This window comes from Triturus cristatus, chromosome 10 (genome assembly GCF_964204655.1).
Source record: "Triturus cristatus chromosome 10, aTriCri1.1, whole genome shotgun sequence".
Classification (NCBI taxonomy): Eukaryota; Metazoa; Chordata; class Amphibia; order Caudata; family Salamandridae; genus Triturus; species Triturus cristatus.
Genome location: NC_140593.1, coordinates 96,369,172 through 96,396,452, shown reverse-complemented (window position 1 = coordinate 96,396,452; position 27,281 = coordinate 96,369,172). Strand labels below are relative to the sequence as shown.

At 44.0% G+C, this 27,281-nt stretch overlaps 1 protein-coding gene across 1 annotated transcript in view; it reads right to left on the bottom strand.

Moving 5' to 3' along the window:
* The window catches only part of RARB (retinoic acid receptor beta), a 1,132,713-nt gene that overhangs the window by 936,526 nt on the left and 168,906 nt on the right, over positions 1-27,281 (bottom strand). Inside the window, exon 2 of the mRNA XM_085630534.1 lies at positions 7,832-8,663. Coding sequence (XP_085486660.1) covers positions 7,832-8,009 — 178 coding nt within the window. The 5' untranslated portion in view covers positions 8,010-8,663. The remainder of the gene's footprint in view (positions 1-7,831; positions 8,664-27,281) is intronic.

Sequence of the window (27,281 nt, the reverse complement as noted above, 5' to 3'; positions counted from 1 at the left end):
CTTCAAAGCTCGTCCCTCAACCCCACTCCGTTTAAAACCTACGTGACTCCCTTGGCCAACATTGTCAGAGCCCATGGATTAAACATCATATCCTACGCAGATGACACCCAGCTCATCCTCTCAGAAGACTCCCCCACTACGAGAGCCAACTTCCGCAGGTGTATGTTGAGCATCACCGAATGGATGAAAAACAACTACCTGAAGCTCAACACAGACAAAACAGAAATGCTGATTTTCTGCAACAACCCCTTTCCATGAAATGATGTCTGGTGGCCCTCAGAACTAGAAACCTCACCCACCCTGACAGACCATGCTCACAACCTTGGCATTCCCCTGGACAGCAAACTCACCATGAAAACCCAGATCAATGCAGATCAATGCTGTCTCAACCGCCTGCTTCCTCACTCTTCGCATGCTCGGGAAAATCTTAAAATGGCTCTCCGTCAACACCAGACGCTCCATCATTCAAGCCCTAGTCACGAACCACTTGGACTACAACAACACGCTCTACATTGTAATCACGGCCCACCTCCTGGAGAGAATGAAAACCATACAGAACACCGCAGCCAGACTCATCATTGACATCCCCAAAAGAACCCACTTCACCCCTCACCTCAAGAAATTCCACTGGCTCCCCATACAGAAGAGTTGTCAGTTCAAGATGCTGATTCACACCAACAAAGCCCTGCACAACCAGGGATCAGCCTACATCAACTAACGCCTGAACTTCCACCAACCTTCCAGACACCTCCCTCACACGCACCCCCATCCGCCGAAGCAACAGTGGATGGATGATGCTCCTTCTCCTGCCTCATGGCTAAATCCTAGAACAATCTCCCTCTGCACCTCCAAACCTCCCTCTCTCCTAGAATTCCAGAATGCACTCAAGACCTGGCTGTTCCACCAAACCCACCTGAAGCAGCAAGAACCTCAGCGCCTGGATACCCTCACGGGTGAATAGCCACGCTTTATAAAACCTGATTAATTGATTGGTCTAGGTCTGGGAGTGATTGACTGGATGGAGATTGGTGGTGGTGGTGATGTGTGTTGGGCTGGGCACATGATGAGATCTTACCTAGTAAGTAAAGCGAGGGTTACAATTGTCTAGTTTCAGTTATGATTAAGTAAAAGTGTCACTTCAACTACTGATTCACGCAGTCCCACACACTCTTGCTCACTCTTTAACATAGACTCACTCTCTCTCAGATATCCTATTCATTCTACCTTTCACAGTGACGGTGGGGGAATTAAGGTTGCATTAGCATGGTTAGGTTAAAGTATAGTACCTTACATTATGAATTTAATGTCTTCTTAGTTTTTGTGTTGGAGACACCTGTGACCCTCTGGCAACCTTAACTTTCCTTCAGCATTAGTTTTTTTCAGTAAACATACATATGAACCAAACTGTTCTCTATGCAGCAGAGTGGTAACAAAGACAGAGAGACGCAGGGACAGCGATACAGAGAAAGAGGCAAATGAAGATACAGAATGGACCAATTAAAAGAGTAACACAATCAGAGAGAACGAGAACACGAAGGAGAGAGGTAAAAAAAAGTGAACAGGGGATACCAAGAGGGAGAGAGACTTCAAGAGAAGGCTCCGACAGAGGACTAAAGAGAGTTGATAAGTAGACACTGGGAATGAGTGGAGCAAAAAACAGGGAGAGAAAGCAATAGAGAAAATTAAAGAGAAAGGCAGTGAGTGTTAGGCAACAAACAGCGCGAGACAGAACCTGCTAACAGTGTGACTTGACTCTTTCTTATAAACTACCCCAGATATGTAGATGGACAGAACCTTTCCTATGGGGATTTCACTCACAGCATCACTGACTTTCCAGTGCTGGAGGATGATCAGAAGATTTGCATTCTGCTGGGAGAAAACACAGAGTTAGCAGAAACACAAAATAAAATCTGACAGCTTGTAATACCACCCGGGATTCAAACACTCATTTGTAAAGTCATTGCAAACCCTCAGCATATGTAAATCTTTGGAAAGCCTTTTAAACCCATGTGTCAGGCCAATAAAGCCTTATTACATTGAATCTTAATCTGTAAAGAGAACAGAGTCTCGGAAAAAGATGGATACAACAGAGGTGTCCAACTTTGGTACACGTGCTCCAGTTCTATTCTATGCCAGATTTTCAGGCTATCCACATAGAATAATTCTATCTTCTAATATTGATATAAATATGAATCGTTCTAGTGGCCAGTGGTTCTTTATTTCAGACTTTTCTGTATGTTTTATTCTGCTCTTATTTCACCTTCATCTCCTCTACCTCTAGGAGATCATTTTCTTTTTTTGACAGGCGACGTTATTCTTCTTTTACTAGTATAATGTAAAGGGTTTCTTTATTTTAATCATGCTATTTTTGTACCAACATTTTTTGAGACAAACAAAATGCAAACAATAAGAAAACGGAAAATATTTGAATGCTTTGTAGGATGTATGACGTAACAACGCGAGTTATTGCAACGCGTGCTGTTACATCGCGGCCGTTACAACGCCTGCGATGTTACCACGCTATCCCATTACAACGCAAGTCTTTACATCGACTTGCACTAGATTGCGTGCTAACATTACAAAAGTGTAATTTACTATTCCAACTCCAGTTCACTTAACAGCAGGGAAGGTGTTGGGATAGTAAACTACACTATTTTTAATGTTAGCACGCCATCTAGCGCAAGTCGATGTAAAGACTTGCGTTGTAATGGCATAGCGTGGTTACATCGCGTTCGTTGTAACGATTGCGATGTAACCGCATCGCGGTGTAATAACCGCGTTGTAAAGGTTGTTCCCCGCTTTGTGAACCTACAAAATAGTTTGAGATCAATAAGGCACAATCTAGGAATTGTAGAGGGTCATCAATTGTCACTGTCACACAAGGTTATCTATCACCTCTGGGGTTCACTCCTGACCTCCATCTGAGATTATTTCATGTAAATATATAGAATCATGTAAAGAGCTCCACCCCTGTGTCAGTGCATGTTCCATACCATTTCTGATATTCATAGATTCTTTTCAGGAAATTCACCTAGAAGGATTTAGCATATCAGGAGAATTAAGAAATTCTCCAACTAGAAAAACCCTATCTTCCCCCTCTTTCTTAAGTGAGTCTGTCCATTCCACTGCTGTTGAAGCTAAGAAAACAGGACAAAAGAGGGTGATTGCCTTTCATCACAAGCATACCTTTTAAACAAAAGGCAGTAAACATTTTTAAGTGAGATTTAATCGTTTTCCATTCCTCACTTTTCCACTCGTCTCGGGTGAAACAGAAAACAAAACCCACAGAATATGTCATTGAAAATAACTGGCACTTTTCAAAAACTCCACTAAGGTAGCTGCGGGGTTGGGATGGGAGCGAAGGGGGGTTGTACAATGCAAATAAAGTATTGAATAGTCAGGCAGATTCAAGCATGACATTAAGATTAAAGATGTGCTCTTTAAGAAAAAACAAGGGTTGTGACAGGAGTCCTTCCTAGACCTTTATTACTGAACATGGGGTTGGGTGAGTCACCATCTGCTGGTCCATTGCTGAAGATGCAAAGATCAGAGGCCTGCTCAACAAGATCTGACCCTACTCTCTTCAAATGGACAGGGCTCACAAAAGATCCTAGCACACTACAAAAGTACAGTAACTACGGTACAGCAAACACACAAAAACCTATGTACGAGTCATGATTTCCCATAAAAAAATAAAAGTAAAAAAACTGTTACAAATTTCAAATAAATGTCCAGCATGTCTGGGAAATTTAGGGAACTACTGAATGCTTCCAAACAAAGGGTATGAGACTTGTATCCAATAGGGGCAGAACTCCACCCCCTGAACCTGTCAGTGAATCTTGGGAAATGATTATTCGATCAACCTATTAAAGCTACTTTTGTCGACACCTGATCTGGGGCGCTGCCTATATTCAAAGCTAAACCACGTGACACGCATTCCACCAGAAACCGAGTAGGTGGGTCCGTATTATAATATGTCTTCTAGGAGTGATTTTTGAGTTATCACTTGGGGGAGTTCCCTGATTTCCACGAGGATGTGGCCCGATGCAAATAAGTAATCATTTTGCCTCTGCACCCGTGCCATATTACAGTTGTGGCCGCTGAGACCATCAGGAGGGACACAGAATGTGCCCCACATAGAGGTACAGCATAGTCAGTGCGTCCTGGGAGACCACCCCTTAAAATGGGGGGAAAGGGGTCCCATGTTTGCCCCTGCTGGGGGATCTCTGCCCACCCTGCCCCCTTTCAAATGCAGGTCAGTTGCTGCCTGCACAGCGAAAAGCAGGGTGGTGACTTCCACCCGGCAACCCGGCTTCCACTAATGCTGGATCCAGACTTTATACAAGAGTTTGCAGCTGTGTTCAGCATCTTCACTGTGATGAGGAGCCCTGTCCTGGCCTGCTCCTGACGCGCCCAGTTAAAGATGCGCAGTGACGTAGAGCAGGGCAGTGCACCCTATATGTAACATCCCCCTGGGGGTCTGTGACAAGCACTGAAGAGCTACAGGAATACTACTGATAGCAAGTTTTGGGTGGAGGAAACAGAGGAGCATTCACTACTGCTGGGCTTGGAAGAGCAGGTTGCAAAATCCATCCTCATCTCAGGAAAGGAAGCCACATCTTTTGCAGTCAAAATCTCAAAAAATCTTCATTGAGAAAACAAATCTCCTGACAGTGAAAGTCTTCAGTCTTTACATAGGGGTTACAAGATGCACAGAACCATGAGAACCCCACAAACACATCACATTCATCTATTATAAAAAATAAAAATAAACAATCAAAGATATGGGAGCCACTGGAAACCCCAAATACAGACATTAAGCAAATCGAATTGTCACAAACTACTCAGACAGAAACTAAAGCCTAGTATTTGTTCACTGTGAACCATCCCACATGCATGCAACTAACAACGGATGTATGTGAAAATATAAACTGCAGAAATATCGAACTATATATATCATCTCCAAAATGTCGACTACCACTACACTGTCATGGTAACCCACCGTAGGGGGGTATAGACTTACTATTCCAACTCCCCATCTACTTATTCGGAAGGTTAGGTAGTCGATATTGAGGTGTCGACATATGCACGTGTCGATATTGAAAACTTATGGGCAGATTTACAGTTTGGTAGACAGGGTACTCAGTGAGAAACGTGACAGGGTACCCTGTTTGCTAAACTGACTGTCTGCGGGCCATATTTTGGATCAAGAGAATAACAAATTCTCTCTTTCTGAGCTTTTTTACAAAAAAAGCAAAAACGATGGTAAGGCGCGGTGTTTGGTCCGCAAAACTGACAGCAGCCCGTCTACCTTAGCGTTGTACCTTGACGGGAGCCGCCATGACGATGGTCCTATCAAAGTGCAGAGATCACGCGCGGGCTGCCGGTGGTCTCTAAAGTTGAAGGGTGGTAGTCTATAATGACGCAATGTCCTCCGCCACCCTGACAAACTGTACCCCATCCACCAAACTCAGATCAGGCCCTGAGTATCTTGGTACCACACTGGAGTAAACAGACAGACGGTCAGAGAGAACAAAGTGCAGACCGAAGGCTGGGGGGGGGGGGGGAGGGGCCACAAGCAGACCCGGGGAGCACAGCGAAACCAAACCTGTCAAAAGCATCACCAGGCCTCAAAGAATAAGAGCCACAAATCCTCATAGATATCCCAAGTTTGATGAACTCTAGAATGTAGAACTGTTACTGAATGAGTTCTGCTGCAGGATGACTGACTTCCTAAGCCTTGGACATGCACACACGTCCTGTAGTCTACTGTTTAAACCCCAAGATTTGGCATGAAAAGCAGCAGAACACTTGTCAGGTTATTACATCATTAGTAAATTAGAAATCCATTAGTAAAATGCTTATCATAACTGAAAATCCATCCCTTGCAAACCACAGGTCAAGCCAATGAAACATCAATGAGGAGAATTGTATTTCAAGGACCAGAGAAAGGCAACGTCACTTATGAGGATCGACAAACAATGTCCTTTTAAACGTCCATAAATCTTTTTTTAAAATTCATGCTAACAAACACAACAGACTCAATGTGTGGGACATATATAATGCAGTTTAGTAGCACATACCCTCCTTTGTGGCTCCAGTGCGGGCCAGCGTTACTCGTCGTTACTTCTTTCGAAGCCAGTGGTCTTCCCTTAAATTTCCAAATATATTGATACATTGAGTGGGCCTAGGCACAATTTTAATGACAGTACAGAAATTACGTAATATCTGACTTACGCATTGCACGAAATTCATGAAATTTCGCATTATGTTATTACGCGCCATTTTTGCATGCCGGGGGCTCATTCCCAAATAAAAATCTTGAAAAGAGGCATTTTCTACTCCATCCAGGTTCCTGCCAGTATTTTGCAGGGCTTTTTTTTTTACCTGAAGTGCATCTTCACATGAAAACAACCACGAGATACCCCAAAACACATTTTGCTCCAAAAGTTTAAGTTCTCAAGCCTTTTGTGGAATTTTGTGAAATAATTTGGCAAATTCACCCACTCCTTCATTGCTGAAGGTGTATTATACGTTTATCACAGCAAAGCCATAATGTAACCAGGACTCAGTGCCACCCACTTCCAGATACTCTTTTTTTACCTCTATCCTGCCACGGAAGTAATTTGCTACAATACAATCCTTTTAACATTCATTTACTCTAAACTCACAAGTATTTCATTGAACTGCAGACACAATGAGTAGGCTTTTTCCATAAATAATATATTATATTTTTGTCCACGGTTTGTGTTTGACATTTTGTCCTTCAGCAATGTAAGGGGGGGGTGTAAAAACAAGAATGATGGAAAGGTGTTTGAGCCAACAGGAATTTCACTATTAAACATTCCAGTTCCTGGGCAGAGGGGGCATGTAGAGAGAGTAGCAATTGAAGTTGATTTGCATATTCTGACCACCTTCTTTAGGGCACACACAACTTAAAAACAAGCATCGCTACTTATTGGAGTTGTGAGTGGGCATGAAGTGTTGTCTTCAGCATTTCCATCCATATTCTGCATGGTCTCAGTGAGTCGCCCAAGTCACACGGGTATGTGTCGTAGGCGACCCTGAGCTCTGACTGACGTAGAGTTTCAAGGCACACGTCACTGGCAGGACCTAATCAGTCTGAAATGGTTCCATGAAAGTGAAACCACCATCTCTACCAGGTTGCCCCCACAGGATATGAAGGTGTTAGTAACTTTGGTGAGTGATTCTAGTGACTCCTGCTTTCCAAGGACCTCTCTAAGTCAAACTAACAATTTACTCCAGTATAGAGTCACATCTTTGCATGGTAAGAGTTTATCCCCTGCTCTTCTGGTGTCGGATGCAAGGCAATGTGTTGCTGTAATCTGTGGAAACTAACTGAAACATCAACAAGAGACATACTTGGCAATTTCAGAAAAGGTCAGGGAGCACAATTACTAGAGGACAGGAAGGGAAAGTGTTGCTCTGGAGAGAACCACAATTTAAATTCAACTTGAAGGTAAGGGAACCTACACCGTTCCGGTGCTTGGGGGCAAGGTTCAGAGCATCAAGCACCAATCATGACCGTCTAGCAGAACTGACTATCCACACACCTTGCTCCTTTCTTATTTAGAGGTGGTCTGGTGTACAGAGAAAGGGGGAGGTTGACCAGCAGGCCTCTCTACCTGACAGAAATTGTGGTTGGAGCAGAGTCAGTCGTATATCAGCTGAGGCAGACATGTGGCCGAATCTACCCCAATCCTATCGGCTTGGTAGGTCAATCTATTGAGCAACAAAAAGGTCATCCTGGGCTCTGTTCAATTGTTCCTGGGCTAACAATCGAAAAACTAAGAATGAATGAGTTACTCACTGGCAGGAGACGGGGTGCTACAGTCGCTGCTCGGCGGGCGTCCCTGCACCCTTTGGAGAGGCGGAAGGGATAGACGTCGAATGACTTGCGGGAACATGAGCGGGTAGGAGGCTGCTGGAATGCCATTCATGATGCCGGTCACTGTAAGTCCGTGGCATGCGTGGCTGCGTATCGCCATGTCAGTTCCATATGTGAGTAAAACACGTCCGTTTAAGAACCAAACTTACACCAGTCTAAGAAGAGGGGATCCATACATGTGGGATGATCGGAATTAAAAGAACACAGCCATACATGTAAACAGATCTAATTACAAAAAGAGCATAAAGTCATGGTAGCGGATCCAGTGACAAAGAGATCTTCCAGGCATGCCGGCGAAACCGATTGCAGAGCGAGCATCAGGGCATGTGACCAGCCCTAATTAGAAAAGGAGCATCCTGGCAGGTGAGCAGTCCAATCAGAAAGTGAGCATTCTGGCACGCAAGAAATCCAACTTAGACATTGAGCATCCTGGCTTGCGAGCAGTCCTCATTAGACAAGAAGCATCCTGGCATCCCAGCAGTCTCATTTAGAAAGAGAGCATCCAGACACGTGAACAAATCCACGTAAAAAGGGGTCCTCCAGGCATGGGTGGATCCGAGTACAAATGAAGAAACCAAACGTGATGGTGGATCTGATGATGTCATTGGCACCTGCAGCGAGCCTGACTGCACCTGCTGAAACGTATAATTTACAGACTGCAATGGTGAAGGGGTCAGCTCAAGCTTTCATGACTGAGGGACACACCACATGAGAACACTTAAGTGGGGTTATGTCAGTTTATTGAAGTGAAATCCTGAAAGAAAACAGAAAAAACAATGTTAGTCTCTTCGAAGAAAATATGCTGGTAAGAAACATCAGTAGAAAAACTGTGCGCAGACTTCTTGAATCAGAGCGGGTAAGAGGCTATTCCCAAGGGATGTCAATGTTTGGGAGTTAATGGGGTGAAAGACTGAAACTTGAAAGAGGTTCTCAGAAGATGGGGGTTGCAAGAAGGCCTTAGGAGGCTGGGCGAAGGTTCTGAGTAGGTTGGCAAGTTAACAAGAGATCAGAGAGCCAAGCAAAGGGGTGAAGACACTGAGTGCAATTCATGGGAAATTAAATTGGAAACTATTGGACACAATGAGCTAGCTGAGTCACAAGACAAGAAATTGTCGAAGAACAGTTAAGGTCTAATAAACTAATACACTACAAACTAATAATAAAGTATGGATTGAGAAATGAATAATGAAAAGTGAGAAACACCCAACAACGTGAGCCACATTCATTTAGACACACTATCCTCAAAGTCTGTAATAGAGGGCTGGCAAGTGAAAAAGGGAGAAATTTACATCCAAATGACCCCAAAAGTTCTACGATAAGAAACCTACAAACCACATATGGCTACTCTAGCACTCTTGATTATGAGGTTGTCTCACATTACTGGAGAGGCCAGACAGCCCTTCATTGGGTTCTGGGCATTCTTTCAAACTGGAAACAAATATGTTGGCCCTGGAGCCACTCCCAGAAATCATACGGAGTGTGTTGCCAAGCTCCCCATGGACAAGCCATCTCACCAGTATGAACCAATGCCTAATTAAGACCACAGGCTTCCATCAACAGAAGGGTATACACACACATTTAGTTGTTTCTCTGTTTCCAAACAAATTCTAAATTGATGAACCAGATTTAGCTCTGCCTTGACTCAAACATAACAGACTTGATCTGGTTTGAATAGGGCCTTGCATAATATCAGACCCGAACCCAGATGGGTAACAGCAAGCCAAGCGGGCTCTATAATGGGATTGGGGGAATGTGGTCAATCAAGGATGGGTACTCAAAAGTCCGTATGGGCCAGTCCACCGGGCCCAAAGCTAATGCATCTGCCGCCGGAAGCTACCCCGTACACTGTAGTGTTGGCAAATGTTCCCACGTTGACATCAGGAGAGATCGAACAGTGGCCCACCCTGGGAAATAAAGCCCTGCATTTTTTAAGCAGGAAAACAGGAGGTTTGAATACTCAACTTTTTTCTGAATTCAAGATGGCTCGGAGGATTGGATGGGTTGGGTCGTCTAATAAATCTCTGCCCGGTGACTGTTTAGTACTGTCCTTTAGAACCCCATCCTTAGTTCACTTAATTTGAGACAGGGTGGTTAAATTGGCTGGTTAGAAGTAAAGGGATATGTGTGGTTCCTTTGGGCTTCTTTTACCAGCCCCCCAGATTACAACATAATCCCTCAGGGGGGGGGTTTTGCCTAGGGCAATCCCTGCATAGATATACTGTACCAACTTACAATTATTTTGAACCCCTTAATAATCTGGAAGATATTGATTGACTGACTCTCTCTTCCCAGCACTCAGATTTGAGTGGCAGATTGCAAATGGGCCGTGAAGAGGGGTGCCCAGTTCGAGGCGCAAGCATAGGAAATATAAATGTGGCGAAAAGAAGACCTTATACTCGGATGGAACCTGACTTTATAGGGAGTAATAACGATCGAGTTTTGCTGGCTCAGTGTTCAGATCAAATGGCCTATGGTATTAGTCCACGGGTGTTAAGTGGTATCGATCAGTATATCCCCCAGTTGCCCAGCCCAGAAGTCCCTTGCAATCCCCCGTAGACTCTACCTGGAGGATTACCTCATGGAATATCGCTGGGCTGTGCTCTAAAATCCAAGACCCAGCCTGGTGTGAGGTTTTAGCAAGTGTCGACATATTGGGACAACAGGAAAGAAGGTGTTTAGACCCTATTCATATTAACGGTTTTAAGATGTTCGACACCTGTGCGATGGATAAGGGACTAGGGGGTAGACCCAAGGGCAGACTCTGCACATATATTTCTAACACTCTGGTGACAGAAAGTATAGCCTTCCGCGGGGGAGGGGGGGACGGTACTATCATATACTGGAACTCTCTTTGAGTCCAGTCCACTCTATTGTCCTGGTGAATCTTTATAATAATGCTCCATCGGGGGAGCTGGGCATGGTAACTAGGAAATTAATTGGGGTAATAACTGACATCCGTAATGTGGGTACCACAGATTGCATGATAATTTTGATGAGGGATTTCAACTGTACATTGTGTAATCGTGTTGATAGCAGAACATGTGGATTTGAGAACGATGCCTAGTACTTTTAATGGCAGGGGGTTAACATATACCATTGATTTAATCCTAGTTTCATGTACATTCGCACAGAGGGTGCTTTCTTTTACCGTCGGGGACAATGCAATGAGCGACCACTTCCCGCTATGTCTTGAGGTTACGTTGCTTCCTCTTAGAAACGGGAAGGTAAAAAAAAAATTACCCAGTACTAGGCAACTTTGAATTGAGCAGTGTAAATGGCTAGGCCATATGGTGGTCTAAAGTCGATCCCGACAAGTTGGTCATGAAATTGATTAAGAACTGCAAATTGGTTTTTGATAACTGTTTGTGTGAGACATCTTCTTTTGATAGCATTGTTCATTCTTTTGTTGCTATATGTAATGAGGTTAGGAGTCTACTAACTGCTAAATATCACAACAAGTGCAAAGAGCATGGGTGGTTTGACAAAAAGTGCACCCAAGCCCACTCAAATTTGAAACATGAGTTGCATAGGCAACCTAGATCCCCCGATGGGGTTAGACGGGCCAGGGTGGAGTATAAGCAGGCCATCTTGGATAGGAAATGTATCCTTCGGCAGGAAGCTTGGGAAACACTCCACACGGCGGCCTTACAAAAAGATAGTGTGGGATTTTGGAGAGCAGTAAGGGCTTCCTTCTTACAAGAGGGAGATGGCCCATCTATTGAGATCGCGATATTTGAGGATGTTTGGGTCAATCATTTTTCCAAGGTGTATAACGGGCAAGAAAATGTAGATTCTCAATCACCCATAACTCCTCCAGCTGAGCTTGATAAGATAGAGTTGCAGGTTACCCTGGATGAAGTGGTCAGAGCCCTTAGTCGTAGCCTAGGGGGCAAGGCCCCAGGTCCAGATGGAGTGCCTGTCGACCTATTTAATTCTAACATATCACTTTGGGGCCCCATAATAACACAAGTTATAAATGCTAGTGTTAGGACATCGATACCAAAAATACACCTGGGTAGAATCTATTATCATTCCAATTTTTAAGAAGGGGACCGCCATGACCCAGGGTGTTATAGGCCGATCTCTTTACTTTATTCATTGATAAAGGTGGCAGGAAGTGTGGTTCTGGAACGTCTGCAAGACTGGGCAGAAGACAAACAGGTAATTTCTGCCTTACAGTATGACTTTCGAGAAGGCCTAGGCACTTTAGAGCAAAGTTTAAATGTATCTATCTTTTATAGGTAAATATACACGAGAAAAAAAGGGCTGTTTGTACTTAGCGTTCGTGGACCTTACCGCAGCCTTCGATTCTGTACAGTATGGAAGATTGTGGGAGATTCTAGTAGATTTAGGGGTTGATTCAAATATCGTAGCCCTTTTGCAATGTTTGTACAGGGGAGCCTCTGCCAGTGTTCACTATGGCCATGGTGGGGAACGTACCGGTTCATTCCCCATCAAAAGAGGGGTCAGACAGGGCTGTGTCCTGGCCCCCTTCCTTTTTAATCTAAACGTCCATGGCAAAGTATTGCTTAATGAGGGTATAGACATCCTGCAAATTGGAGGGCGACCTATTCCAGCCCTCCTTTATGCGGATGACGTGGTCCTAATGGCGCGTACACAAAATTGTTTGCAAAGGGCCCTGGATACTTTTAATGACTTTATGAGGGACCTAGGTTTAAGCATTAATGTCTCTAAGACATTCATTATGAGATGCAGTACCGGGTTTCAGAGGGTGAGGGAAATTTTCCTGGATGGAAACAAGTTAGCCTCTACCAGGAATTTTACCTACCTCGGCATCTTAGTAAATCAGAATGACACCTGGTCTCGGATGATAAACGCGAAAAAACTTGCGTTTACCAGAACAACGACTGCCCTTGCCACCTTTGCCAAGAAACCAGGGAGGAAGCCGACAGTGGAACTCTTGAAAATATATAAAGCAAAGTGCATTACAGCCACAATTTATGGGGCAGGAGGGTGGGGTTTTGTTAACCCCCAGCTATTACAGCTGGTGGAGAATTCCTTTTTGCGATATATTTTGTCAGCTCCCCCATGCACGTCCTCATATATATGTCACGAGGAGTTGGGCCTCCCTTTTATTTTAGATCTTATCAAAATGGAACCAGTGCTTTTATGGCATAGGATTTGGACCAAGGAGTAGACTAAGTTGAATAGAGAGATTTTTAAGGATAGCATGAGTTTGGACGGAGCTGCTAAGATTCCTTGGATTAAATACATATGTAACTTTATGAAGGATATAGGTCATCCGGAATACTTTGCTGACCCCTCTACCATGATGTCAGTATCGAGAAAGACCCTAAAGCTAAAAGGCCTTCAATTATTGAGTTCAATGAGACTGGCAGATGAAGTGTTGAACCCTAGTGTAAGGATGCATCAACTAACTCTCACCTGTTTGGGGATGGAGCCTTACTTGTTATTCACTCCTGGAACTTTTGATAGGATGCTTCTAACGAGGTTTAGACTGGGTGTCGTTCATAGATTACTGTCAATACCAACTATGAACGACTGGACCCAAAATTTGATACCCTGCCTGTGTGATAACCACTCTGAGCAGTCTACGAGTCATCTAGTTTTATTCTGTAAGTTCTATACAGAGTTGAAGAGAGTGTGGTTACTTCCACTTTTAAAATCTTTGGGCGTAAGGCAATGCCGCCCAGCTTTTATTAGGTTGCAATTTTTGGAAGATGAACATTCTGCGTGGAGGGTGGCTAAGTTTTTTTAAAAGGCGCTTCAGCAGAGGAAAAGTATGGTATTTGATGTGCAAAGTAAGGGCATTGTCCCTCCTGATGGCGCCAATTTTAATGTTGTTGTGTAAATACATTTTAACCTGTTAAATTTATAATGAAATTTTTATGTGTGTTATTGTATTGTGCTTTTATGATTGGTATAACAACAATCGAATAAAGCTGTAATGACTGACTGACAACTGCCTAACAATGTAGCTGAACCGTTGGCCCCTACGAACACGTCAGCTTTTGTAGTACATAACCTACGCAAGATCATAGGACACAAGTTTTCAGTCATTCATCCGACCTGCTGGGAAAACAATCACAGACAAAAACTTCCAAGAGACAGAACCCTTGTGCATTCCCACACACTGGTTAACCCCCTTGTTTTATTACACCGCATGAACATGCAACTGCTCCACTAACCAACCATACAAGGATTTACTCATCCAATCAATACATTGCATAATTAATCACCTAGCAAATCAGTATTCTACCACCCAACCTCCTTAGGTGTCAACAACCCTCAAAGCCAAATGACTGGCTGCACAACTATTCTGCCAGCTAACCACCTACAGAGCCCATCCCATCACCATCCACCATCTAGGGCTTTAGCAGTCTGGCAAGCAACTTCCCCAACAACTAATTACTGCCAATCCAAACTCAACAAACATTCTAGGAGCAAAATAGCCCACCATTGCATTAGCAAATGCTTACAAACATGGCACCCTACAACAACTCCACAAACATTTTACCTGCTAATCGCTCCACCCACCAAGTGCCCAAAAATCCACCAGCTATTCACCAAAACACTCAACCATCTAAAAACTACACAACAACCTCAAAACATCCTACCACTATTAACACACTACAATCACCCGTGCAATTAACATACCTACCTTGCATCCAATCACCCCAACACAATAGTACATAAACTGCAGTGAGGATTGTTCAGTGAACTAAACAAGTGCCAATGAGATTTGAAATAGTATGAAAGTCATGAGCTAAAATGTTAGAAAGGGCTTTCATCCTTCCCAGTTTAGCAAAGAGAGTACCAATTCACTGGGTATAAGTACGACCTGTAACTTACAGTACTTAGAAACCAGAGAAATGCAGTTTGAAGCCCTATATAAATGGTACTTATATTATGGTCAATCACTCATTGTTACTAATGAACTCTGAAAGCAGTGGCGGCCGGCACAGGTGAGAGCGGTGAGTTGTAGTGGAGGTGGGTAAGTTGACATATGACGGGATAAGTTATATAAAAAAAAAGTTACAAATTAACCACTTACCTTGCATTTGCTGCATCGCGGACTCAGCGAAGCGGCGAACGCAAGGTAAGTGGTTTTATTTTTTTAATTTAATATAACTTATCCTGTCGTATGTCGACTTCCCGCCCCGCCTCACCGCTCTTACCTGTGCCGGCTGCCACTGTATGAAAGTGAATGAGTACACAAGTATTGAATCAGAAGCCTCGAAGCAATGTAGTCACCTTCTACATGAGAGGGGGATCAATGGATGTCCAGGAGACTCTTTCATGTAATTTTATCATCATCCCCTCAGCAAGAAGGATGAGGTGTGCACCTCTGCAGAGTAATAGGTACCCATCAACAAAGGAGCACTAGAGCAGGTGAAATGTGTTTTCCTCCAGCAGGGACTGGATGGGGGTGGAGACTATGTACAAATTAAGGACCCATGAATGTGGAGGGATGGAATAGATTTCTCCTCGTTCTTTCTGAGAGGTGTCTTAAGATGGATCGCGACGGTCTGAAGCATTATCCCTATTGTGTTAAAGTTTGGTCCTCAGTACGCTTGCCAGATCACCCGCCAACCAACTTGGGTAGTCTGGCGTCTGCCGCGTCTTGCGCATTGTACTTTAGTGTTTATCTTGGGTTGTGAATCATAATATCATCCATGAAAATATTGTTTACATAAATATCACCCTGTTGGGTCTAGATTCTCTGTTATTAAGTCCAATGGGGCAACAGTTTTGGAGGCGTGTGTAGCACAGACATATTTGCAGTATGCCCATCCCGAGTGCCCTCCACACAAGTGTTGCGACAGCACCTCTTGCTCCAGACATTACTGCTTCTGCTATCCGTACTTCATCATTAATGGTGTTCAACAGTGTGGCATGTTTTTCAACATAGGTTACCTACACATACTTGTGGCTTATGTTCATAGATTACATTCACATTTTATTCACTGACAAATGTTATTAACCAATGTATTATTGTTGCGCAAAGGTTGGCTCATTCATATGGATAGCTACTACTCCCATTGGAAGGCATCGCAAACACAGTGAAAAAATGCAAAATAAACGGTCCGAGAAAACATATGATTTTGGGGCATATGTATCAAACGATTTTGTATTTGCAAACGCTGCGATTCGCAAAAAAACAGCGTTTGCGAATACAAAATCGCAAAATGAGATGTATGAGCCATTTTAGCGTCGCATTATTAAGAAATCGCTAATTTTGCAATTTCTTAATTTTGTGTAAGCATTTAAGGAATCGCAAATTGCGATTCCTTAAATGCTATGTAGCACGCACCCAAGTTGTGCGATTTCTCCTTAAGAAATCGCAAATTACCACCAACTTCAAGTTCAACCACAGTACATAAAAAACAGCTACTCAACCAAGGTGCAGTTCAATTGAAGAAAATGCCACCTCGAGACAAGCACTAGCATGTTCTGTGTGTGGAATACAGGAGTACACTTTTACATACCCTCACATGCCTTTGTGAATCGCCCCGAAACATCCAAATTCCCATTAGTACAATATAAAGGGGACACCGTCCTTTCTATTTGTGCGAATTGTTTATAAATAATCCCTTAACATTCACAATTTATTCCTATTTTAGATGTTTTTCGAACAATTTATAAAGGCATCTGAGAATATGTAAATGGGTTCTACAGGAAAACAACTTTACATGCTCCAAAATGCCATTGTGAATAGGCGCTATAGATTTGGACAAGCAAAACGAAATTTAGCAGTGGCTTTGCTAAATAAATTTGAGGTAAGCTTCATGAAATATCCCAAAAATATTTAGTTTAGCAGTGTAAGTTTCTATGGGCCTGATTTACAGATCAGTAAATCTACACATGTAAATCTCCTATTAAATATTGAGTAAAATTCCTACGTTGTCTATTCATCATTTCCAAGTGTAAATGTACTCAAAAGTGAAGACTTTTCTACAATCCCAAAAACTAGGAGGTGGAGATTAATTTATAACTATAAGCTTACTGATAGTAACGTTCCAACTGTATTTTACATTTCTGCAATTTTGGCAGAGATTTTCGTGGAGATCTACCTAGGTTAATGTATAGGGAAAAGTTTATTAAACTTTTAAAAAATATTAAAAATTGTTTGTAAAATAAAGCTATACATTTATTGTAAGCCTAGAACAAATTAAATAAAATGGTCTAGTTTTTTTTTACTTAATTGCAGATTAAATAAATAAGTAAGGTTAATAAATTTAATTAATTTAAAATATATTTATATAAGTATTATTCCTAATAAAAATTCCACCAACAGTAAAATGTTTAGATGTATTCACAATGAGCAAAACATTAATATACATAACATTAATAACAGATATTTTTTAATATTTATCTCATATTTAGAAATAAATATAGTTTTAATTTTGAAAAATTCATGAATACATTGGATATAATTAAAAGATTAGGTTTACAATTGACTAGACTACTTTTAATATTAAACTAAACTCTGGGTCTGAGCTGGAGATCATTTACTACTGTTTTGGAATCGTTTAGCTGTAGTAGATTGAGAAGTGTAATTTGTGAATAGAAATGGGCTTACTCCTTTATACATGGGTGTCTAACCCTCCTTAAACCCTCTTTAACCCCCCTTAACATCAGCGTACTCCTAAAAAAAAACCACTTATTTTGTACTAAGTGCACCCCATTTTCCAACCACTCCCTCGGTCCCTCACACATTTATTACTAAGTAGTGAACGTATATGTGTGCAGATCTCCCCAAAGAAAAGATGGGAGAGGGGGCGATTGACTCTCGTAGGGTTGTGATGAACATTTTGTTGTAGTTTAGTAGTATTATTGTTGTACTTCATAATTCAGTTTGTGAACAGGGAATTCTTCTGAAGTAAGCAGAATTTGATGATAGGCAAGGGTATCTAGGCCAAATGTTGTGCAACAGTACTTCAATTTGAGAATAAAATAATCTAAAATGGAGACAAAGAAAGATAGAGCTGCAGAGTGTTGAGGACAATTATACCGGATCAGGAAATAAGCAGTTCCCATGAGGGGATCTGGTATAAAACAGTGGAGACAACAGAGAGCTGTTGTGAAGTGGAATTTACTCGGAAACAAAAAGCAGCTTAAGAATCCCACGTGGTTGCCGTAGCAATCTCTTCAAAACAGAACCTCAAGTATTCAGAGACGAGGAACTACGTGGGACTTGTGGCCCAGGGATCTTAATAGAAAAGTTGAATTATTGTTGCAACTGTTGACGAACAATTAAGATGCTTTGTGCGGAGTGAATACATGTTTCCATCTTTTTCAGTTACATTGTGCTTATTGACTAGTCTGAACAGAGTTTTGCTACATAGAAAACTTGTAAGAGAATGTGGGGATGGAGAGATACGACTGATGCTTCTGTGATTTGATGAGGGACAAGCAAACGATATTATGGTGACGCCAAGGGGACATAGACGATAAGAGAACAGGGAGAAGGTGTTCAAGTGTTGGCTGTTGGGCCTCCCTGAAGGTAATGACTGCCACAAGAAAGAAGTGGCTCTCAGTGGTTCATCCATTTTATGTCACTCATGGGGATTACATTGTGTGCTGTTTTATGGTATTTCTGAGCTCCTTCCCTTCACTGGCGTAATGAAACTTGACGGTGGGGGGCCCCCCTGGAAGGTGCTTTAAAGTGTCCTCTCCAGACTCAATTGGGAGCTCCCCGGCCAGAGTACCGTGCTGAGGGGGCCCTCTGGAACTTGGGGCCACCCTGCACAGCAGGGGCTGCGGGGGCCAGTGTTACACCAGAGCTTCCCTTCTTGTCACCTCCCCAGCATCTGACTGCTCTCAGGGGCCTTGGTAATAAGACCCCTGATGTGGTCACAGAACCAGGGATGTAGTCTCAGAACCTTGAGCGGCCTGTGCAGGTAACAGCGGTCAACTCGACAGACTACGGCGAGGGGAAACTAAATAGTTATTTAATGTTCCCTCGTCGTCATCTGTCGAGTCCCCCCGATTCCTCCCCATCCCCCCCCGTGCTCTTACCTGTAAGGCCCGCTCTTGCTCAGAACTAACTTTCTGGTCTTCGACTTTTCTGTTGGCTTCAGCGCTGGACCAGTAATCGCGCGCTTCTAGTCAAGTTATTGATTCTCCCTGTGCTTTCAAACCGTGAAGCTGTATAATTTTAAAAACGTGTAATCCAAATACGTAAATCCCCAGTGGATTTCCGTTGTATAAATACCGTGCATACATGCCTGATTTGAAATGAATACATTATTATATTTAGCGACCAAGAGCTATGGAAAATCCCAGACAGTAGCGTGAGCGGTGTCTTGTCCAACACATGACAATTTATCATTCAAGTGAAAGCTGCACTGAAGGGATCGGGGAACCCAGCAGTTTAACCAGACTTGGGTCAGGCTCTTTCCAAAAACAGGCCATTATTTTTCTAAAAGTTTCATTCCTGGAAGGAAAAAGGAGCAGGCTCCCAAAAGGCCTGGAGGGGTGTTGCAAGGCACCCACGGGTGCATGGATGCGGGCACGGTCTGTCGTGTGAACCGTGGGTGACTGTGTGCACGATTGGATTTGACCATGGGAGTAACTGGGAGACATTGGTAGGGACTATCACTGTTTTCCAAATGCGATAGCAGGAGTGTCTGACATTGCCCCAGCCCTACCGAGCTTTCATTGGCAGAAAGGCTCCTACTTCCGTGTGGACCAGTCTACTTCTAGTCGTCCTGTTTCCATCTCTCCTTTTGAAGCCTTCTTCGTACCCACAGAGCTCTTGAAAAAATAAAGTATATTCCTTAAAGATTTTCACTTTGCAATGCAAAACTCATTTTCCTTCATGGAATTAGGGTCCCATTTCCTAAAGATATTCTCCTAGCTTAAGTGACCACCTATTAACCAAGAAAATACAATTATAAGACTGTCTGAAGCCAGGGAACATAGTCATAAGATTGTGTTGAGCCAGGACCCGCCTCACATAAATCAGGCTCATCTCTCCTGTCTTAAGAAAGATTTAGGACTAGGTGTAGGCCAGGAACCACCAGGTCAGGACGCAGGACTGCAGCAGGGGTATTTGCTACTACTGCTCATAAGTGTTTCGCGAGACCATCATCTCTGTAACCCCCATACGAAGGGTCAAGGAGACATCTGATGTAGAGAAAAAATTGCTCTCTTAGGGGCATATTATCAAGCCAGGCGATAAAATTATCGCCACTTTAGCGGCAGAAAACTGCCGCTAAAACGGCGATAATGGGCTTGATAATATGCTCTATGGAATTCCAATTGAAGCCCATGTTAGATGTGAAGGACATCTAACCTGAGCTTCAATTGGAATTCCATAGAGCATATTATCAAGCCCATTATCGCCGTTTTAGCGGCAGTTTTTTGCCGTTAAAGCGGCGATAATTTTAACGCTGTGCTTGATAATATGCCCCTTAGTTCTCCTGCATCTTTAACAATCACGAACAATAGGCTTCTAGAATGTTCTTTGTTTGATGATGTCACCTAGTAGTTTCAGACCTATTGTACCATTATTCACTGAATGGCCCCTTTAAAGTAACGTCCAGAGAATATGTCACAGCCTAACACACTCATTGCCTAGTTCGTGGGAGACTCCGTTCAGGTTGGTTCAGACCCCAAACACTGTCCGCCTCTTGATAGCTTTCAGAAACTTCAAGAATGTGCCAGCACACAGATGAACCTGGGGTGTGTAATGACGTACCAGGCACGCGTCAATCATATCTCTTGTAAGTGACCGTATGTCATGTCTGACACCTTTAGAAAGCCTTGTATTGTCAAAAAACAACACTTTGCAAGCGGGCGTTTGTAAGACTGTACTATTTTAAAGAAAACTACAAGCCCCAGAATACAACGTGCTTTCTGCTAAATGGCCAGAATTAGCAGGAGGTGTTTTGGTTATAGTGCTCCGACGCCTCTACACTAGCATGTCGTCAGGGGTGTAGCTTCGGGGGGAGGTGTTTGAGGTGATACACCCCCCTAACTAAATATATTTTCTGATAATTAGTTGGGTGCAGGTTCTTTCAGTCGGGTATGGTGAGGTGTCTGGCGGATTTCACAAGGACTTTTTAGATGCACATGGACAAAAATGAAAAGCCACTCTCTATTTACAAAATGTTTTGTTTCCTTTCACTTGTACTCTGTTCCTCTCCCTTTCCACTGCCCCTTAGGCCCCTCTCATGCACCCTGCTTGTTGTACAATGTATTTTAACAGTATAGGCCAGCGTGATTGTTGGAAAATCTGAAGCTCGCCCCCCCCCCACACCCAATTTTACTGATTAAGCTACTCCCTGCATGTTGTGCTGGAGGTAGAAAATCACATCACAACCTGCCCCTATTGCAGTGCTTAATTTGTAAAAGAAAGAAGTGTCGGGGCTCTCGGCAGGAGGCCAAGGCATCTTGCATCACACATTGCCCCTGCTATGCGGCCAATGATTGTAACAACTCAGAGACTAACTAGTTCAAGCCCCAAATGGCCTGGGAGGCAAGAGAATAGTATGTTTTAATGTATATTGCCTTAGGGCCATCTTAAGACTTTAGCAGTCCTCCTGCGGCACCGCCATCGCTCCATCCGCAGGAGGACTGCCAAACCTTGGTGTGCCCGCCCGCCGAATTACAACTGTAATCAATGGTGGGCAGGCGGTGCTGTGGCGGTCTCAAAGCAGTGGGCTGTTAGGCTCATAGCAAAGCCTAACATGCAGCCCGCCCCCATGACAGCGCCTACAACACTTTCCTGCACAGTGTGGTATGCATGACATACGGTGCAGGAACGAGGGTGCAATTACAGGAGGGCACAATATGTGCCCACCCCTCACATGCTCTCCCAAACCCAAAATCCGGCATGGGGCCCTGTTATGGCCCCGTTGTTGCCTCTCCCCCACCCTTTTCTTGGAGGCCCACCACAATGAAAAGGGTCATGAAAAGGCAACTCATAATGTGCTTGGCTTAGCTCAGCAGGATCCTTGATCCCGGCAGAGCCGGCGGTCTCATGGCAGTCGACCGCCACCTTCTGAATACTGCCGGTGGACGCGCAGTGTGGAGGTGGTTGGACCACCATCACGAGTACGGCGGTCCTGTGAACCACCATACTCATAATTAGGCCCTTAATGATGAATTGTTGTTGTGGTCATCTTTAAATTCCTATTAGTTTCCCAGGGATTCGGAGCAGGGATGGTGCTGACGCGCTGTCTGCACGCTGAAACCATAGCACGCGTACTATGCGGCAGCTCTGCCTTACCTGATGATGCTGGAGTCTGACAAACTATAGGTCGGACCCAGAACAATACAACACACATACAGTAGGCAGCATGTGAGGACACCGCTCAGTGTGGGGTAGTTTATTCACTATATGTTTTTGATGTTTTTTGTCCTGATGAAGCGCCCTGGATCCTTATGGCCAACTCAGGCGCAAAACATGTCGGCACATAGATGAAGGCGTGACCACAACTAGGTTCCCCTCTTGAGACGGTAAAGAGGTCTTTAACCTGATCGCAAACACGCTGACTACCCGGGTTCCTTCGAAGGTAGCCCCAACCCACTATAGGCTGTTTATCCCTGGAAGGGGAATCCTGTCAATAAAGGTCTGCGTTGGAAATTCCCTTGGCAGTTTTAACAAATGGCAGCCTCGAAAAAGATCTATGCTAAAGCGAGCCTTCGGGGGACCCGTTGGGCAGTGCGGCACGGGCCCAACGAGGAGCACCGCCCAATGATGAAGCATGACATCCTCTAGGGGATGTGTGAGAGCAACATAAACAGTCCCATTGACTGTCCCGTCCCAATACTCAGGCCCAGGCACTCCCCACACTCTAAGAGATTGTGCCTCTCCCCCTCTCGAATTTCCCCAGGAACATTAGCCCTATTGGTGAATCCCATCTTTAAATTAGCCAGACGGTGGCACTTGGTGGCAGACTGTCACAAGCGCTGGTGATGACAATTTAGTGCGGTGCTGAGCACCGGAAAGCACTGGCACAAATGAAGTACTGACTACTAGTGCTATAGAGAGGAGACCACATCATAGCGCTGTACATAAAATCGTGCTTAGGGCCACAGAGAGGATTACGCAACAATATGCAGCACCGAGTGGTCTATGTGCTGCAATCCCTGTGAGTGTCGCAGAAAAGTATGTTTCCGAGTATTTGCAATGATGCAGGGAGGGCGCGATTTATGGGAAAGTTTTAAAGCCAGGATCACACCGTTTGAGCAAGTAAATCCGGATTATAGGTACTTATTGTTATTTGAACAGCCACATTTCCAAGTCATTAACTACTGCGCCTCTTGATGTGAGGCTGCAGCGGGGGCCGTTCAGGCGAGGAACTGTGGGGTTCACCTGACATGAGACTGACTTTTCCCTGTTGTGCTTCCCGCCCCCTCCTTTAAGAAAGGGGAAGCTTAAAATATACCCACTGGACCTCATCAAGTGGGGGTCGTGGCGGGGGGAGTCTGCCCTCATAGTGTGCACTCTGCTCCCCCCAGTGCCTAGCGCTGTTTGTTAGTGTTCTGTGATTTTTTTTTTATTTGTAGGGCATTCACTACTTTTAGATCGGAGCTGAAATGAATTTCGACCCCTTCTAAGCGCTGCTGACGTCTGTGCACAAACGAAGAAGCAGATCTTGAAGTTTTTTCTCCGGGCCCCGTGTTGTGGTGTTTACTGGTCGGTACAATTGGTGGATACTGTAGATCACAGTCCGTGCCCCATGGCATCGGCCAGTCTGGCATCCTGCTGGCACTGCCAGCCGGACCTGCTCGAAAGGACCAGGGCGTGGCTGGATGTTTGGTCCCGTCCCAGCCACAGGACCAAAACACGGCGCTCTGTACCCCCCGTGTTTAGTCACGCACTGACTGCTGCAGTGACTGACGCACACAGCAGGTTCGCAGAGTGGCGTGGGAGAGCCTTTTCGCAGCAGAGCCCTCTGCCCTAAAATATTCTGCCTGAACATTTAGGGTGGGAGAACATATTCGCCCTTTTGTAAAAGAAAAAGAAAAGAAAAAAATGAAACGCCTGGCAATTAACTCATCTCTAATATGTTGCTTGTTTCCAGCGCCAAGACACCCATTGGACAGCTGTTCGCGCTTAAGAATTCATTTTTATTCATTCAACCTGGGAAAGCAGCTGGGAGCTGTAAGGTGGGATGGGGCGGGGGGCGGCTGAAAAAGGGGGCAGGAGTCATCGTGGAGTTATGTGAAAATGTGGACACCTCAGTGAGAAATCTATTACGCACAAAGGGGGCTTATTTACAAGCCCCTTGCGCCACCCGACATCACTTTTCCCATGTTAAAAATGACGCAAATGTGGCGGAAGGCGCTTGTAAATAAGCCCCAGACCTGTAGTGAGACTCGGGGGCATATAGTGAACAGGTTGGGGTGAGGGGCCAAGAGATACAGGTCTTTCTGCGCGGAAATATGTGACTTTGAGTAAAGTAGTAAGGGAACCATGGGCCCCACGCAAACAGGTTAAAAGCCCCCCTGTCGGGGGTTTATAGTGGAAGGGAGCTATAACTGGGACGCAGTGGGCTCGTCACGTCCCTGAAATCAGTGCCACTACACCCGCTGCACCATTGATAGCTAGGCCCCTGGGATTTTACGTTCGCGAAGCAGGCAATCTCCCTTCTGAGCATCTAGGCGCTTAAAGAACATTTCTCCTGTCGACGTCCGTCTTCATTCGAGCTTGTGACCCGCAGTTCACCCCATGATCCCTGGAGTAAGTGCATGAACTCACTGAGCTATCTCACCAGCACGGTCAACGATGAAATATGCTCTGCATTTTTAATTCTGGAGCTTTGTTTAATTTACATTTTATTGTCAGACGTTGTACAGTAAAAAAGTATAAAAACAGCTGCACAGTTTGACGTTTATTAGACTTGCAGTCGAGTCTCCGACACCGCGGGACCCCGCGGTGCTCCGAAGCCGCGTCGGTGTTAAATGTATAATTAATACGGACTCTGTGGAGCACACAGGTTTTCATTGCAGAGAAAATGCACCGCTGTTACTTACTTTATATGTGTGCCATTCAGAGGCCGTAAAAAAATGAAACTGCACGAGGAAACACCTGCGCTAAACAAAACCTCAGTGTGATGGAGCCCTCTTCGCTTCCCCGCTCGCAGCGCTCAGTGCCAGTGACGAGGCGAGCACGTGCCGCATACAGCACGTTTTACACCTCTTGCCCCCAGTCAAAGCACCCCCCCCCCCTTGAGTTTGAGGAACCTCGGGAGGAATTGTTAGATGTACAGTCTTGTCACGTGATGTCCAGCTGTGGCGAACATAAATCAGTGAGGGTCTGTTGGCTTAGAGACTAATGCGCCCTCTGTAGGAGCCTGCTGTCTGGCCAAACAACGAAACTGAGCCCAACAGGCCAAACACTAACCATTTTATAGGTTCTAACTTGTGCCCCGTCTGAAACGTCCTTTAAATCGCGCACCTCAGTCAGTACACAATGTTGTGAGCTCACAAGCCACACTACACTAACTATAACTCACACCATTCTTGTCCATGCACTGCTTATACCCTTTCATACAGTGGTTAATTTGTACAAAGCAAGTGCCGGGGCTCTCGTCAGGAGACAGCTTGCACCAGCCCACGTCTCCTGTTAGGGGTGCTTAACACAGAAGCAACCACTGAATGAATCACAAATGGGGAATGCACCACCAGTTTAGAGTTCCAGAATGATTATGTCCATTTAATAGTTGCAATTCCAAAATTCTTTTATTCTTCACATCAAAATGTACCAGATGTGGCTCACAGGGGGCCGATTCTATACATATGTTTTTTTCTTGCCCTAGAATGGATGTCTTTCTTGAAGGATATCAAGGCCTTCTTATTTACAGTTTTAGGGGTCTCTGTGTCAATTACACCTGCACTTTTAATCCTGGGATTATTGGATAACACAGAGACAAATAAGGGGGCGAGATCAGAGATAGGGTGTTTATTCATCGCACTGGCCATTGCCCGCTGGTGTATAAACTCCTAATGGGTAAGCAGCGACCCCCAACCTTCTCTAGCTGGCGGGCGACGATGCTGGCTCTTTATAATACAGAATCCTTGGTATATAAATCAAGAGCACGAAGGAAAAGAGAGTTGGGGCAGAGAATCTGGGCCCCTATTGCAGGATTGGTGAATCAATAATAGCTGACCGCACCAAACTCGATCATTATAGAATCTTTAGGAAATAGTAGTAAGGGATCCGCTGGCAAAGACAGGTAGGGCAACCATAACTCTGCTCTGAACCTGCAATGTTTACCTGCTGACTATTTGAATCATAGAAGTAGTGAATTAGTGAATTTTATACCAGATTATTCTATTTATTGCACCACCACTTTCCTTCTTATGCAATTAATATCTTACTTTATTGTGTAAGCCCACATTTCTCTCCGAAGCATATACTAGTAACTGCAACTGTAACTGTAACGAATGTAACTTTGTAACAATGTTGTGAAACAATGTCCTATCTCATGTAACGCGCTCTGATACCTCTGGGTCTAGCCAGCGCTATATAAAACTTTTCAAATAAATAAATAAACAAATAAATTAACAATGGATGGAATGATATAAACTGTTTTTCTCCTTGTATATACTGTATGAATTTGAATGGTTTTAACTAGCAGGCTTATTTTTTATATCCTCTGTCTTTATCTATTCATGTTATTTATGTTATTTAACGCATAATGTAGCATGTGAAGAAATACCATGACATGTATTATTATGGAATTTTTGCAAATGGAAATAATCAATAAGAAATATTTGATTAAAAAAAAAAAAGTTAAAACAGACAACGCGTTTCGTCCAACTTCAGTGGACTTCTTCAGGGCTGTGAAACATACAAAACATATAGTGTATAATACAGCAAATACAGCATTTAAAACGACTGACAGTGATTGTCACAGGGCATGGCGCAAGAAGAGGGCAAGAGGAGGGCCCTGCTGCAATTTTACTTAAGTGACACTCATTTAATTGCCCACTTGGGAATAGGTTTTAAAAAGCCCTATGGACTCATTTGGGGGGCACTCAAACTTGATAGGGGGTCCTAACCTCAAGTATTTTGGTACTCCATTCTTTTAGGAACTGTAGCCGAGTACTATTGGACTTACCCTGGATGCAGGAGGGAATAGTTCAAACTGAAGGACAACACTGGGGTACAGGAACCAAATAGTGTTGACCAGGATGACATCAGTCATTGAAGAATATAACTTGATACTACGGTATGTCCCTTTGGCTGCCTTTACATCTTAAACATCCCCTAAAAAGAATGTTACTATCTATTCTAATACTTTACATTTACTTAAGATTTACACATACAGAGTGTATAAACGCACATGACTAGCCACGATAAAGGATGGTCCATTCTTCTCACAACTATCCCTCTGTACTCTCTTTTCTTTTTTCTCTTCGCCTTTTC